The sequence below is a fragment of the Molothrus ater genome, chromosome 3 (genome assembly GCF_012460135.2).
Source record: "Molothrus ater isolate BHLD 08-10-18 breed brown headed cowbird chromosome 3, BPBGC_Mater_1.1, whole genome shotgun sequence".
NCBI lineage: Eukaryota > Metazoa > Chordata > Aves > Passeriformes > Icteridae > Molothrus > Molothrus ater.
In genome coordinates, this window is record NC_050480.2 from 17,392,890 (window position 1) to 17,408,034 (window position 15,145).

At 53.1% G+C, this 15,145-nt stretch overlaps 1 protein-coding gene across 1 annotated transcript; it reads left to right on the forward strand.

The window, feature by feature from the left end:
• The first annotated feature begins 262 nt into the window (after positions 1-262).
• Positions 263-3,409, forward strand: LOC118685635 (serine/threonine-protein kinase pim-1-like). The gene is given in 7 exon segments (XM_036381267.2): positions 263-775; positions 865-906; positions 1,116-1,340; positions 1,342-1,483; positions 1,698-1,874; positions 2,152-2,276; positions 2,278-3,409. Coding segments are annotated over 7 exon segments (1,425 nt in total). The 3' UTR covers positions 2,479-3,409.
• Positions 3,410-15,145: the final 11,736 nt, after the last annotated feature.

Consider the following 15,145-nt stretch of genomic DNA (forward strand, 5'->3'; position numbering starts at 1 on the left):
GCTCCTCCGCTGGGTCGCGGAGGCAATGGAGGAACGGCCGCGAGCTCCGGCGGCTCCGCAGCAGCAGCAGCAGCAGCAGCAGCAGCAGCAGCAGCAGCAGCAGCAGCAGCAGCAGCAGCAGCAGCAGCAGCAGCAGCAGCAGCAGCGCTTCTCTCGATCGGTTTTCCGCTCGCTCTCCGTCCCCTTCTCCGTCTAACACTCCCTCCACTCCCGTCCCGTCTCGTCCCGTTCCGTCCTTGTTCCGCCTTTCCCAGACCGGCTCATGCCGCGTCCCGCAAGGCGCCCGTTGGTGGGTCGGCCCCCTACCCGACCCTGCCCGGCCCGCCGCGGTCTCGCCTCCGCCAGGCTCCCTCCGGACTGGCTGTGGCGCCTCTGGAAGAGTCTCTGGAAGAGTTCCTCCCTCTGGGTGTGCTGGGGCAGCACCGTCCTCTGGCTCCGCCTGGTGCGGGCTCTGGCCCGGCCCCGGCCCCAAACAAAACCCCTCCCACGGCTCCGCTCGCAGCCGCCCCGCGGCCGCCCGGCTCCCGCCCCGTCCCCGGGAGCTCCCTCAGGAGCTTTCCCGGTCCGAGCTCCGCCGCTCGTCAGTTCGGCCGCCGGCCCCGAGCCGCCGGTGCCCGGGGCGTTCGTGTGCCCCGGGCAGAATGGCGAGAGCGCGGTGCCGCCCTCACGGGCGGAGAAGCCTCCCCTGGAGCAGCTCTACCGGGAGGGCCCGCTGCTAGGCAGCGGCGGCTGCGGCATCGTTTGCTCCGGGACCCGGCTCGCCGACGGCGCCCCGGTAAGAGACGGGGCCGGGTCGGAGGAGACGGTGCGGGGGCGGCAGGCGGCGCGCAGCGAGCTCAGCGCGCCGCTCTCCTTAGCTCGCAGGTGGCCATCAAGCGAGTGTCCCGGGACCGCATCTCGGAATGGGCGAGTGAGCGGGGCCAGCGGCAGCAGCCGGCGGGGCGTGCCGGGCGGGGCTGAGGCAGGGCCCGGCAGGGTGGGAGCCGGGGCGCTGCGATGGGAGCGGGCGTGTAGTGAGCGGGGGCCGCGCAGCGTCCCGGGCCGGGCAGGGGGTGCCGAGGGCGCGGCGCAGCAGCAGCCCCGCTGACGGCATCGCGGTCCCCCCGCAGCACAAGGGCGCCCTTGTGCCCCTGGAGCTGGCGCTGCTATGGATCGAGTCGTGCCCTGGCTTCCGCGGCGTCGTGCGGCTCCTGGACTGGTTCGAGCTGCCCGACGGCTTCGCGCTGGTCATGGAGCGTCCGGAGCGCTGTCAGGAGCTCTGGTACTTCCTGGACGAGCGGGGGTTCCTGACGGAGCCCGTGGCGCGGGGGCTGTTCGGCCAGGTGCTGGAGGCTGTGCGGCGCTCACTGCAGCAGCCGCGGCGTCCTGCACCGCCACATCAAGGCCGAGAACGTCCTGGCCGACCTGGCCACAGGCGAGGCGAAACTCATCGGCTTCGGGTGCGGCACGATCCTCCAGGACTCGTTCTACACCCGGATGTCAGGTGCGCCCAGAGCCAGGGCTCAGCCGGGCAGCGGAGGTTACCCCCTTTGCTGGCAGAGGAGAAAGAGGGAGGGAAAGACGGGGAATCGTTCTTCAGCCGGCTGCAGCCAAGTTGCTTTTCGGCGGGGCAGGGACTGGCTGTTGTGGAACGGGAGCTGGCTGGCAGGGAGGGAGGGAGCACCATGGGCCTGATGAGCTGCACCCGTGTCCCATAGGAACGCTGGAGTACAGCCCACCGGAGTGGATCCTCTTTGGCTGCTACCATGGCCAGCCAGCCACTATCTGGTCCTTGGGCATCCTGCTGTATGAGCTGGTCTGTGGGCACCTTCCTTTCCACACCAGTGAGGACATCATCCGGGGCCGGCTCTTCTTCCCATCCTGGGTGTCTGAAGGTGGGGATGAGCCTTCAACACATGGGAGGAAGAAAAGGATTGGGAGAGGGCAGCTAGCACATGAGCATCTTGCTAGTGAGGAGGTTGATCTCCTGGGCTTAGCTGGAGGGGATGGCACATGTGCCTCTGTGCTGCTCTCCTCTGAAAGGAAGGATTGATGGGAAGCTTTGTGTGCAGCCCCGAGCCCTCCTAGTGTGGCCTGGGCACCGTTGAATCCAGGAGAGCATGGACAGGAACCTTGTCCCGCTGACCAGCGGTTTCTGGTTTGTCTCTGCAGAGTGCCAGCACCTCATCAGGTGGTGTTTATACATGGATCCCACAGAGAGGCCATCCTTGGAAGACCTTTTTGAGCATTCTTGGCTGCTGGACCCCCATGTGGCCCAGGAGACAGCAGAGATCCATCCTTCTGCACAGTAGGATCCAGCAAGTACTAGCTGCATGTGTCTTGTGGCACTGGATGAAAACCCCAGAGCATTTCCCTGTGGCTGTGGCACAGAGTGTAGCCGAGAGTGCAGCCGAGGAGATGCTTCCACTGGTCCCTGGCAAGGTGTGGAGGGAGCTCAGTGCTCCTTGTCCTGTTGGAGAATTGGTGGCAGTGCGGTGAAGTTGCCACGGACTGGGACAGGAGAAACATCCCCCTGCAGCTCAATGACATTATGATGTCCCCACAAGGCGAGGCACAGCTGGCGTGTTCTTCTGGAGTACGACGTGGAGCTGGGAACACCATCCTGGAGCTGGCTGCTGGCAGGGCAGAGCTGATTGGCTTTGGCTGCGGCCCCTGCCTGGAGGACACTGTCGGGTCGGCGGAGGAAAAGCGGCACTCAATATGAGTGAACAGCAAATCCCAAAGTTTATTGATAGCTCACACATATTTATATTGGTGTTAATGAAGCTTATACATATTACAAAGCTGAGCTCATTATTGGTTAAACACACATAAATCAATCACACCTACTTCTATGCTCTAATGATTATTTTGCTTCTACATCTACATTCCTGTGGCTATTCTACCAAGTCTATCTTCATTTTTCTGGCAAAAGATTCTCTCCCCCATCTTCATGTTGCAGCAAGGTCACCATGACTCTTGTCAGTGATTGGACACTGACTACTTAATCCCCAGTTTGTCTCCTTGAAACTTATCCAACGGTATCATATCAAAGTGACCTTTCTCAGCTAGCCAATTATCCACAAAGCTCTCCACACTGCACCCTGATGAAATCAAGATGAGTCCCCAGCCAGTGCAAGGGTGGGGGATGCTTGTGCTTCCAGGCATGGCAGGGCTCAGCTGGACCATGTGCTGGAGGTTCCCTGCTCAGTGGCGGTGGGGAATATTAATTTTTCCACTGGTCCCCAAGCTGCTTTGTGGCAGGACAGGGGATTGGATGTTGTGGAAGGGGAACTGGCTCCTGGCCTTGCTGACAGCTTCTGCCAGCCAGCCTGGGGCAGGGGCAGCCAGCCTGACAAAAGCATCCATCCATGTGGATTGGGGGCAGAAGAGGGGGACGGGTTCCGAAGCTGTGCCCCAGCTGGTCTGATTTGCAGGCCCTTGAGGAAGGGGTGGGTTTATGGGAGGGAAAGGTGGGGTTTTTCTCCACCCATGAAGAGGTTAAATTCTCACGTGGAGTGGTCAGACCCTCCCTAGGCTTGTGATACAGTGATAACCTTTGACAGATTTTCTTGTTTCCAGGTCTTGTTTTGAATTGATTTTCACACAATTGTTGTTTTTTTCTTTTCCAGGAAGATTGCACCTGGTGCCCAGACCAGACGGGGAAGCACCTGAACTGTCTGTGGAGCATGTCCAGTGCTAGCGCTGTCCCTGTGGGGGGCATCCCCTTCAAGAAGGACAAGGATCTCATGTGGGATCTGCTTCTCTCCTGGCAGCAGGTCTCCAGACGGGGGTACCCGGCTCCACAGCTGGGCTGGCAGAAGGGCTCCGGGCAGATGGCAGCGGGCACACGGGCATCATCACACTCTTGCAGCTGCTGAGGAGGTTGCCGTGCTGTGCTGAAGCAGAGCGGGTGGAACGTGGAATGCCACGCTGCTCTCCTCTAAAAACAGAGAATGGGTTGGGAAGTTTGGGCTCTGAGCACAGCCAGCAGCCTGGCCCGGGCACAGGCTGTGCTGGGACAGGGGGGACAGGAGCCTTCTGTGACTGACCATGGCTCTCTGGTTTCTCTCCACAGGCTGCCAGCACCTCATGCCATGGATACAGCACTGCTCGGCCTGCCGGTCTGGGAGGGCTGGAGGGTGGCGGGTGTTCATTTGCAGTCCAAAATAAATCACTGTGTTGTTGTCATCATTGGAGCTTTTCTTTCATCCTTTTCTGAGCTTTTGTCTCCTTCAGGGTATCAGCCATAAATAGCATTTTGCAGAGGGGGTAAAGTTACCTAAAAAATTCAACAACAGCTCCTGTTGCAGGCCCCTGGACATGAACACTAGCCCTTTTCTATGGGAAACAAAACTCACCACCCCAGTTTCCTGATGTCAGTTTGCAGGAGGTGTTTGGCACTGCCAGGGCAGCCCGAGTTGTAGGTGGTGGCAGGTGGGGTCAGGGAGACATCCTATGCTGTTTTGAATTTGAGGAGGTGGCAGCCCACTCAGGGCCAAAGGCCCCTGGATGATAAAAATGCTGGCCCTTTTTGGTGTCAAAAAACCTCATCCTCCCAGTGTGGTGTTGCCAGTTTGGAGGAGGCATTTGGCAATCTGAGGGCAGCCTGAGTTCTTGGTGGTGGCAGCATTGGTCTGGGAGAAATCCTGCGCCATTCAGAATTTTAGCAGGCAGAAGGCCACTCGGAGCCACAGGCCCCTGAACATGAACACCAGCCCTTTTCCATGGGAAACAAAACTCACCCTCCCCAGTTTCCTGCTGTCAGTTTGCAGGAGGCATTTGGCACTGCCAGGGCAGCCTGACTTGTAGGTAGTGGCAGGTTAGGTCTGGGAGGCATCCTGTGCCGTTTGGAATTTGAGGACTGCACTTGGCTCCTTCTCTCCTCATTGTGTCCGGCACACACAGGAGCCCAGAGCTCCTGCAGAAACCATCACAGCACTCAGTGGGAGCAACTTGTGTCCAGTGCTCACACAGAGCTGTGGTGTCCAGCACTGCACCTCATTGGGATGAGGAAGTGTTCCAGTCCTCTTGGAAGGAGTTAAGGAGCTTTGGCCTTCAGATCAGCTCCTTCCCAGCTCTTGATTTGCTGCCCTGGGTGAGCTGCTGCTTGTGGCAACACTTGTTTCACAGCTGACAGCCCTGCTCTGCTGGCCAGCAGCCATTGCAGGGGCTCGTGCTGGTGACATTGAACCTTTCAGATCTTCCTAAGGAAAGCTCAGGGCAGACCTTGTCAAAAGAGCATTGCCTGGGCGATGCCTTTGACATGAAATCTTTCCTCTGTGCCACACAAAGTAAATATTTGAGGAAGCAAGTTTGCTGCTCCAGAAATTCCTGAAATCAGTCAGTTAAACCCTAACAGAACATGATCTGGGATGTGTAATCTCATTTTAATTCATTGTGCAGAAAGCTGCAGGAGCACTGCTTATGAGCTGTGTGTCTAACCTAAGTGACCTTGCCACCAAGAACTTAGAAAAAAGGGGAGAGATAGAATCAGTAGCACAAGGATCTGCATTGTGATTCTCTCACAGGCCTGAGGACATGGCCCACTCCCACTGGGCCATGGCTTTTTACCCTCCATCAAAACTTGGTGCTTCAGAATGTGGTGGTGAATGGGCCCGGCCTTGTCCGGCCCCACAGTGATCTGGGAAACGCTTGTCAGGCCTGGGCCTTGCTGAACAGCCCCTGGGCTCAGCTCCTGCTGAGCTTATCAGGGACACGGAGTGCTGCCAGGAACTTGTGCTGTCTAACGAGCTCCTGGGGTGTCCTGGGAACAGCCTTGGAAACCACTTTTTCTTGCCTGAATGGCACGGCATCCTTCTTGTCCTGCTTTCCAAGACAGGCTGCTGCCCCACAGTGCAGCCATGAGGAAGCATTTTATGGCTGAGGCCCACTCTCTTGTGGCCCCTAAAGAGCGCTCCAAAGGAGGCCCTTGGAGCTCTCCTGGACCACAGTGGCTGCCAGCAGCAACCTCCCTCTGAGTGGGGCCTCTGGAATGTTGAATGCAGCTAGAGAGGAGTATTGCTCATTAAAGAACTTGCCAGTTTTGCTCAATTAATTCTGGACCAGGAATGACCTATCTCATTAATCCTTACCTGTCTCTCCTTTATTACTTATCGGGACATCCTACAGAGGGAAAGTAATTCAGTTTTATGATAGGTGTTCCTCTCTAATGGCTTGGATGCCACATAATTTTATCCTTTGTGAAACCATATAAAGAATTAACTCTCTGAGTGTTAACAGCTGAGTTGGAGAGTATTTCAGAATGACTTCCCCTCTGCAATTTCCATTAAGAAAATTTTGAATTGTCAGTATTAGCCATGATCAGAAATGTTTTGAGGCAGGTCATGTTTTATGTTGGTTTTGGTTATGTCTGTGGGAAAGAAAGTAGAGAGAAAAAGCCCATGGAATAATGAAGCAGAGCAAAAGTGGCAATTTGCAATTGGATGGCCACGTTTTTTTCCCTGCAGATACAGACTCCTTGAATACTGGGGATATGTAATGTGGATTGCAAAGCTTTTTCCCACATGAGGTGCCACTGCTTATGTGCCAGCACTTCCTCTGTTGTGAAGACAAATAAAAACAACAAACAAAACCCAACCCAGAACTGAGTGGCAATTACAGAAACAAAGGCCATGAACAGCAGCTTGGGAAAGCAATTACTTCCTAGGTGTAATTGTCAAATTCTGGAGACCACTGTGGATTGCCAACAGTGTTGATGAAAAGGAATTTCAAAGTAGTAGATGAGCAAGGAGCAACACATAAGCAAAGCTGTAGAAGCTTTCTCTCCTGGCTTGCCAGCTCCATACAGTTCAGAGGAATTGTAGTGAGGCTGGTTTCATGAAAAACAAAACCAGAATGATCTTGTGAATAATGCAAAGACCCCTTGGATGCCTCATCCATGAGATGGATTGATTGTATAGGTGGGAGTTCACCCAACTAACTTCTTGCCTTGTGAGCATGGCTCAGCCTCACACAGAGGTGAGGTGGGAGCTGGGCTGCTCCCTGTTGGGAGGAAGGGTCTTGTGTCAGCCCAGAGAGGCTGTGCACATTGGCAGGGAACAGCTGTGGCCTGCATGTGCCCCCTGCAAGGAGCTGTGCTGCTGGCAGTGCCCCTGGAGCTGTAGGGCTGCTGAGCTGTGGGGCAGGGAGAGGAGCAGGAGGGTGCATGTGCAGCTGAGGCATTCCTGGAGAGCACAGGGCTCTGGGCTCCCTGCTGTCCCAGGGCAGCCCAGAGGCCAGGCTGTGCCTGTGGAAGTGCCTCAGGGTTTTCCCCCTGGCCTGCCTCAAGTGTCTGCCAGCAGGAGCATGTTTCCCTGTGCAGGTGTTTAGGAGTTTCCCGGATGTCTGTCTCATGAAATATGGAGCTTCAGATGCCTTAGATTTACTTAGTGGGCTCTGTTACATTCTTTGTCTCCACTTTGCAGGCCTGACTGACTCCAGTTTTTCCAAGAGTCTTCCCCAGACATGTCCCTCTTCACTCCTTCCGTATAAGCCCCTGCCTCCCATCCGAGAGAGCTCTTCTTCCAACCAGCCAAGTGCTATGCATGACAGAGAGAAAGAGAAAGGGAAAATGAGCACTGGCTACAATGATATCAGAAGAAGCATCCTGGCGGAGAGTTCAGAGGGAAAAGGATGTATGGTAAGGAGACCAAGCAAAGTCCTGTATGGTAGATGTTCAGTTTATGTGCTGTTGGCAGAGCTTGGAGACCTTTTCCTGTGCTGTGAGCCCAGGGAAGCTGCTGAACCAAGGAAGAGCTCAGCTGGACACTGCGCTTCAGGGTGTCTTTGCAATGGGTGTGCAGGGCAGACTTCATGTCCTCAGCATGTATCAATAACAGAAGAGGTCTCAGAATGGTTTCTGGGCTGTGTTGTGGTTCCTTGTCTGTCTTATGGCTGAGAAAACACCAACAAGCAGTCAGAGCAGCTCAAGTTGTCCAACCCGGAAAAGCAATCCCTCTCCATTCAGTAACCTACATGTCTCTATGAAGCACCTCTATGTCTTGGTGGTGTTTTCTGTGTCAGCTGTGTCTGCTTTGGATGGAAAAAGGTGTTTGCAGGAAGCTGCCAAGTCAGGTTGTCTCAGCTTGTGAGTTGTACAGCCATGCCCTTGGCACAGTTGTCTCTGAAGCTATTTCCAGACTCCATCAGGTCCTGGGCACCTGTGTGCTCTGGCATGGCTTTGTCCAGAGGGAAGAGCTGGGAGGTGGCCATGGGGAGAGCAGCCCAGAGCCCAGGCACACAATTGCCTTTGAAGCAGGGCCAGGACCTGCAGTTGTCTTGGGTTTGCCATGGGGTGCAGGAGGAGGCAGATGAGCAACAGCTTTGGTAGAGAGAATGTGCAATCCAAGGCTTGGGTACTTGATTTCAGCCTTGCAGAGAAAGGGCCCAAGGTATCCCTGACAGGAACTGACCCTTTCAGTGAACTTTGAACAGGTCCTGATTTGGCTCTTTAGCTGGGCCAGCAATGATGGGATACTAAGGGTGGGTGTGCATCTACGCCCAGTGCCTCCAGCCCCATTCCTGGCCATGGCATGGGGGCCCTGGAGCAGCTTGGGCAGGCAGAGAGCTTGCAGAGAGCAGCAGGGCAGGGAGCTCTGCTGAAATTCTTAAATGCCAGTGAGCCTGAGAGGATGGATGTGTGGGAGCTGGAGAGCAGCGAGCATGCCGAGAGCTGAGCAGCATCTGGGCTCAAAGGCTGCTGGGGAACTGTAGGAGGGAAGGGCAGCAGCAGAAGAACTGAGGGCCTTGAAAAAAGCAGGTTTTGACATCCTGCAGAATGGCTTTGTGGGGCCATGGCTGGAGATCAGCAGTGGCTGTGAGACACCTTAGGGGCAGGGAGAGAACAGTGATCTAAAGCCACTGCCATGCCATCCCAAAGGCCAGTGGGGGCAGTGGCACCCCAGAACATCTTGATGTCAAACATGAGAATGGCAGCTGGGAATGCAGGCACACTTAGCCACACTTGCAGAGGAGAGAGCATGCAGGGAAAGGTGTCAAATGTGGGACATGGTCTGTCCCTCAGCAGTTTCCTTTGCATTCCCCATCCTTTGCCAATCTGCTCCACCACTTTGACGTGTCCTTTCCTGCCAGGTCCCTGCTGAGGGCATATCTAAATAATCTTGAGGCAGGACTGGGGCCAAGGCTGTTTGCTTGATCTGAGCACTGTGTTCTACTCTTTCCAGACCACCTTGCCATATCCCAGTGGTGGGGAAATGAAGAAGGGGTCACTGAGACTCCCTTTGATACCCCCAATACGCAAGGCAGGAAGTCTCCCTGTTGACAGTGCAGCAGGGTCTCTGCCAAGCTCTCCCCAGCTGGATTTGCAGGAGTCCCGGGAGATGAGGTAAGCCAAGGTGTCTGCTGCTCCAGTGTGCTGTTCACCTCACTCTTCCCGTCTCCTGTTCATTTTGCACCTGTCCCATGTATTCTGGCAAACCCCGGTGTATTCAGCATTTTTCCCATGTATGATGATCCAGCACAATGTCAAACCCCACAGCAATGCCCCAAGAGCAGAGGTGGTGGTGGGGAAGAGGAGGCAGGGCTTGAAAGCACCTCCAGAAGGGCCCTGTGCTGGACTTGGCTATTACTTCAACCACAGCTTGGCCAGTTCTGTGTGACTGCAGCAACTGAAAGCTTAAGGACAATTACTCATCTTTGCATCCTTTTGGGTTTATGTGTTGCATTCCCTCCTTCATGGAAGTGACCATGCTAAGTAGGTTTGTCTCCTTTGATGGGATGCCAAATCCCTCCCTTCTCTTTCTACCTCCTCATATGTTCTTTTGTCCTCCATTTTCTCCAGGCCAGGATCCAGCAGCAGAAGCCAAGAGAAGACCTCTGAACATGCAGGTATGTACAGGGCATGTCTGTCCTAAAATGACCCTTGGGATCTTGACTCTGAGGTGACATTCTTAAAGCTTGGTTAAAATGCAAACTTTTGAAAATTTCTTTAAATTAATTTCAATTCCTTGATGGGCTCAGTGGATTCTCCCAGAACCCAGTTCCCTTGGGAGTGTTCTCTGGTGGAGCAGTGAAAATTCCTCCAGTGTGAATGAAGTGTTGAGGGGCAGGAAGTGGGGTGGTACCTTGGGGTCCTGAAAATGGAGCACTGAAAAGAAAACATTCCTGTCCATCCTGCACATGCCTTTTATCTTCCTGCAGCCTTTCTAGTGTCAAAATGAGACTAGTAAAGGAAGGAATTTAGCAGGAAATGAGAAATGTTCCCACTCCTTCCTCCTGCTTTTGAAGGAGAAAAGCTTTCCTTGCGGCTGTTTCTGAGCTGAACTCTTTGAGTTGTGAAGGAGATTCAAGGGTATTGCCTGGTTAGACACTGTCAGAATCAGGGGAACTTCCTATGAGAGAAAGTCCTTTTGACTATTCCAATGAAGGAGAAGGAGACTTCCAAATGGATGCAGCCTAGGCAGGGTGTGAGTTTGTCATCCTCTGACAGCACAGTCCCAAAGCCACCTATGGCAGGGTCACAATGACAAATCTCTTCCCAGGCTGTCTCTGCCAGTGTCAGTATTTCAGTCTGAGGCTGGGGCAGGAGATGCCTTGTGCCTTGTGCCTGTCCCTGCCTTGCCTGTTCCCTGACAAGTGGAATTGTGCCAGACAAAAACCTGGTTCAGGGAATGCTTTAAAGTTGAAAGCCTCATTGACACTGTTGTTGTGCCTTTGGCATCTCAGGGCATGTAATGATAGGAGAGGCGAGACTTGAAGAAATAATTTTGCTGATGCAGAGAAAAAGATCAGATCCCCTGGTTCCTTGTCTTAGGGTTATTTCTGCCAAATCCTGGGTATGGCCCCTTTGGAATGGCTCCTTCATTGCTGATCTGCTGCTGGAATGCTGAATGCAGCTAGAGAGTAGCATTACTCAGTAAGTAAGGTGACATTTTTTCTGGATTAATTCTGGTCTAGTTTGACTTATATCATTAATCCTTTCCTGTCTTGTATTTGTCACTGACCCGAGCATTCTGCAGGCTGAAAGAATTGAGTTTCTAGACAGGTTTTCCTCTCATAGTGCTTGGCTGCCACATGATTTTATCCTCTGTGAAACCATGTAAAGAATTAGTTCTCCTAGTTCTAAGGAGAACTAATGAGAGTTCTGTGTTGAGAGGTAGTTCAGAATGACTGGCCATCAGCTATTTCCATTAAGGACATTTGCAATTGTCAGTATTAGCCAAGATCAGAATTGTTTCAAGATGGGTTGCATTTTTTTGGATTTGGGTGTGTCTGCTGAAAAGAGAGCAGAGAATAAACCCCTGGAAGAAGTGAGTAGAGCACAAGTGGAACTTTGGGATGAGCACTTTGTTCCCTACAAATACAGGCTCACAGAATACTGGGCACATCTAATGGAGAAAGCAAAGCTGGTTTTACGTCTAACATGGGGTGCCATTGTTTGTGTCCCAGACCTTCTTTTGTTGTAAAGAGTAATATAAAAAGTCCCCAAAACTGCAAAACCTGACCAAGAATGGAGTGAGAAATACAGAAACCAAGGCCTTGAAAACTCCTTTTGAAAACAAAGACTTCCTTGCCAGTGTCAGATTCTAGAGAGCGCTGTGAATTCCCCAAGTGTTTGGAAGGAAAGGGATCCTGTAGTAGTGGGGAGGCAACGGACAGCCCATGAAGTAGTAGAACCCTTCTCTCTTGGCTTGGCAGCTCCATATTGTTGAGAGAAATTAAAGTGCTGCTAGTTTCATGAAAAATAAAAAACCAAGCCATCTTTTCAGTAACTAAAATACACTTGAATTCCTCACCCATTAGAAGGGCTGATTATAAAGGCATGTGTTCAATTAACTCACTTCTTCTCTTGGACCTGGTTGACAGCTTCTTCTGAATCTATCTCAAAAACCCAGAGGAAGAATGAGAAGAGCTCTCAGTGTAAGACAGGACCTGGGATGCCTCTGTTCCCAAGGGATCTCACCGAGCCCTTCAGTTTGGAGATTCATGTGCTGGACCCCGGCCTTGGGAATGGAGGTCTGGGCTCCCAGCCGGCTCATGGGGCCTTGGCCCAGGAGCCCCAGGAGCATGGATCCCTTTCACAAAAAGGTAAGGCTGGAGCTGGCCACTCTCTGGTGGGAGGAAGGGTCTTGTGTCAGCCCAGAGAGGCTGTGCACATTGGCAGGGAACAGCTGTGGCCTGCATGTGCCCCCTGCAAGGAGCTGTGCTGCTGGCAGTGCCCCTGGAGCTGTAGGGCTGCTGAGCCGTGGGGCAGGGAGAGGAGCAGGAGGGTGCATGTGCAGCTGAGGCATTCCTGGAGAGCACAGGGCTCTGGGCTCCCTGCTGTCCCAGGGCAGCCCAGAGGCCAGGCTATTCCTGTGGTAGCTCTGGGGTTCTGCAGTCTGGAACCTGTCTTGCCTGTTGGCCAGCATGGCATTTTTGGGAGCTTGAAATGCGCCAGAGATTTACAGGAACCTTTGCTTCCATTCCCAGGCCTCCCACTGAGCCAGGCCAAGGAGATGGATCATCCCAGCAGTGCAGGTGTTATGAGGGACAAAGAGCTGAGAGACAGCTCCGGAAAGGTAAGGGATAAGGACAGGGATGAGCAGGCTTCCTTTCCAGTGGCTGTTTATGCCTAAAATGTCACTGAAAATCATAATCTTCCACTCCTTGGGGGATGGGGATTCTCTTGGAATTTATTTGACATCTCCAGGGCAATTGCTTGGCCATTTCCAGTGGTGCCACAGTCACTGGTTTGGAGATGGTGCTAAGGTCATGCCAGAAGCATTCTTTATGTGCAAAGGCTGTTTTAGAGAAGTTCTGAATGGCAGCGCAAGCTACACATCAGTGAACGTGGGCAAAGTGCATCCTTGGAAGCAGAGAAGCAATGATTCTGATGTTGAATGTAAGCAAGGCTGCAAAATCAAGTGGGAGAGTTTGATTTTTCCTGGTTACCTTTGTGGCTGTATCTCACAGCCCTCTCACTCTCAAGTTTTCTGCTCATGAACATCAGTGCTTCTGCAACTTGTTTTCACAAGAGTCCTCCTTTTGGTCTCCTGGTCTCAGAGACCAAGTCCTTGAGAGCTGAGGCCTTCAGAAGCCAGGAAGTGAGAAACAGCTGCAATTGCTGGCCATGAGTGTTAAGCAACAGCTCATTAGGCCTCCTTGCTGGGTATTGCACATGGTTTTTATTCTCCTGCCGTGGCCTGTAGGAACTGAACTGCCTGCTCACTGTCATGTGAGCTCTTCATCTGTCTTGGAGCACTCCTATGAGTTTCATGCTTCAAGCAGGGCTTCCTGACATAGGTTGCAGTTGCAGCAGTGGAAGGTTGTGGCACTACAGTGTTCCACCTCACTGTGTGTAATTGCCAAGGTGAGGACTGGAGACATTCCTCTGAAACTATTGGAATGTATATGGAGCTGCCTTGAAGCCTATGGCACTCTGTGGACTCTGTGCTCCTGATGAGATGTTGTGTTTGCTTTGTGTGTTTCTGCTTCCAGTCTGTGATGTATTTCCATTGCACCTAGGTCCGTGATGCATTGGCAAAATTGGCTGAAAAGAATATTGAGAGGAAGAAAATGGAGCTTTTGGAAAAGGAGTTGAAGAGGAGGCAAAAGGAAACATCCTTGCAGCTTCTTTCTAAGGCAGTTGAGCCTAGGCATGCAGTTGGACCAAGTAAGTGGTGGCTACACTTGTGGTGGTCCTTTTTGAGCACTTGCTTGCCCTTTGCACAATGTTGCAATCAGACTGGGGGGCTGTTCTGCTTGCATCTGAGTGGAAGCTTGCATAGGATTTAATTCTGTTTCCCAAAGAAAGAGGTATGAAGTGTCTTGCCCATGGCCTCACTGAGTCAGTAAGAGAATATCAGCTTCCCACCTTCTCCTCTAAATTCTTTCAGAGTAGAAAATTCTGTCTTGCAAAGTACACTGGGGCTTCAGACTGTCTCCTGGAGAGCAGTCTCCAGGGAAGGTGAGGCCAAAAGAATGCTTTTCAACCAGGCTGCAACCTGGAAGAAACAAAATTCACCTCCAGAGATCCTTCTCCTGCCGCTCCCTGCTGAGGAGCTGGTGCTGTAGAGCTGTGCTGAAGCCCCAGGCAGGGCTTCTGTTGTAGCCCCAGGAGCAAGCAGCGTTCCCGGCTGAATCCCGGCTGAGGGGCTCTGCCTGCAGGGCTGTGAGCGCTGCCCGAGGGCGGCAGCAGGGCCCTCAGGAGGCAGCACTCAGCCCGAGGGCATCACGCAGGGCTATCTGCACTTTCTGTGGGAACTGCCCCTGCCTGCCTCTGGAACAGAGCAAAAGCAAAGCAATACTGGGTTTTTCTGGTTTCTCAGGGGAAGCATCACTGCAGTTTGCTTTTAAGCTAGAAGAGGGTAGATTTAGATTAGATATTAGGGAGATTTTTTTTTTAATGGAGGGGATGAAAAGCTGGCAGGGTTTGCCCAGAGGAGCTGTTGTTGGTCTATCCCTGAAGGTGTTCAAGGCCAGTTTTCATGGGGCTCTGAGGAACCTGATCTAGATGAAGATGTCCCTGCTCACAGGGGTTGGACTAGATGGTGGTTAGAGGTGCCTTCGAACCCAAACTCTCTAGGATTCTGTCATTCTGTGATCCCTGTCCCATGTTGGTGTGCCATTGTTATACTTGAAGTTCTTTGGTATAACAAAGAGATGTTACCAAGCTCCAGCAAGTTTTCTGGCCATTTCCATCGTCGCCCGGTCCAGCACCCTCCACTTACAAGCTCCTCTCTGGTCCCTGCAGCCTTTAGCCTACCACCTATCCATGGCACAGCTCCTAGGCTGCAGAGGAAACCCCCTGGTAGTGCCGTGAAGGAAACGGTCGTGAGGAAGCAGGACAACATTCCCTTCCTGCCCAGTACACCCACCCACCATGGGGATGGCAGCTTCCCACGCAGCTCCTCAGGTAAGCCTGCTCCCTGGCAGCTTTTTCCTGCAGGGGTTTGTCCTTGCACAAGGAGCACAAACTGCCTCCTGCCTCAGCCAGCACAGCCGGGATCTTGGGTCCATAGTCTGTCCTGAGAATGAACAGCAAATCTAGTTTTGAGTTACTCCAAAAGTTGATAGTCTAGAATATTTGAAGTCAATGGAAACAGAGGTGCTGTGAGGTGTGAAGGGTCAGGTATGGCTGTTCCCTGGTTGTTGCTCCATGGGGATTGAGCCAGGCCCAGCCGGGCTGGATTGTTCAGGTTTGGCTTGGTGCTGTCACAAGGCA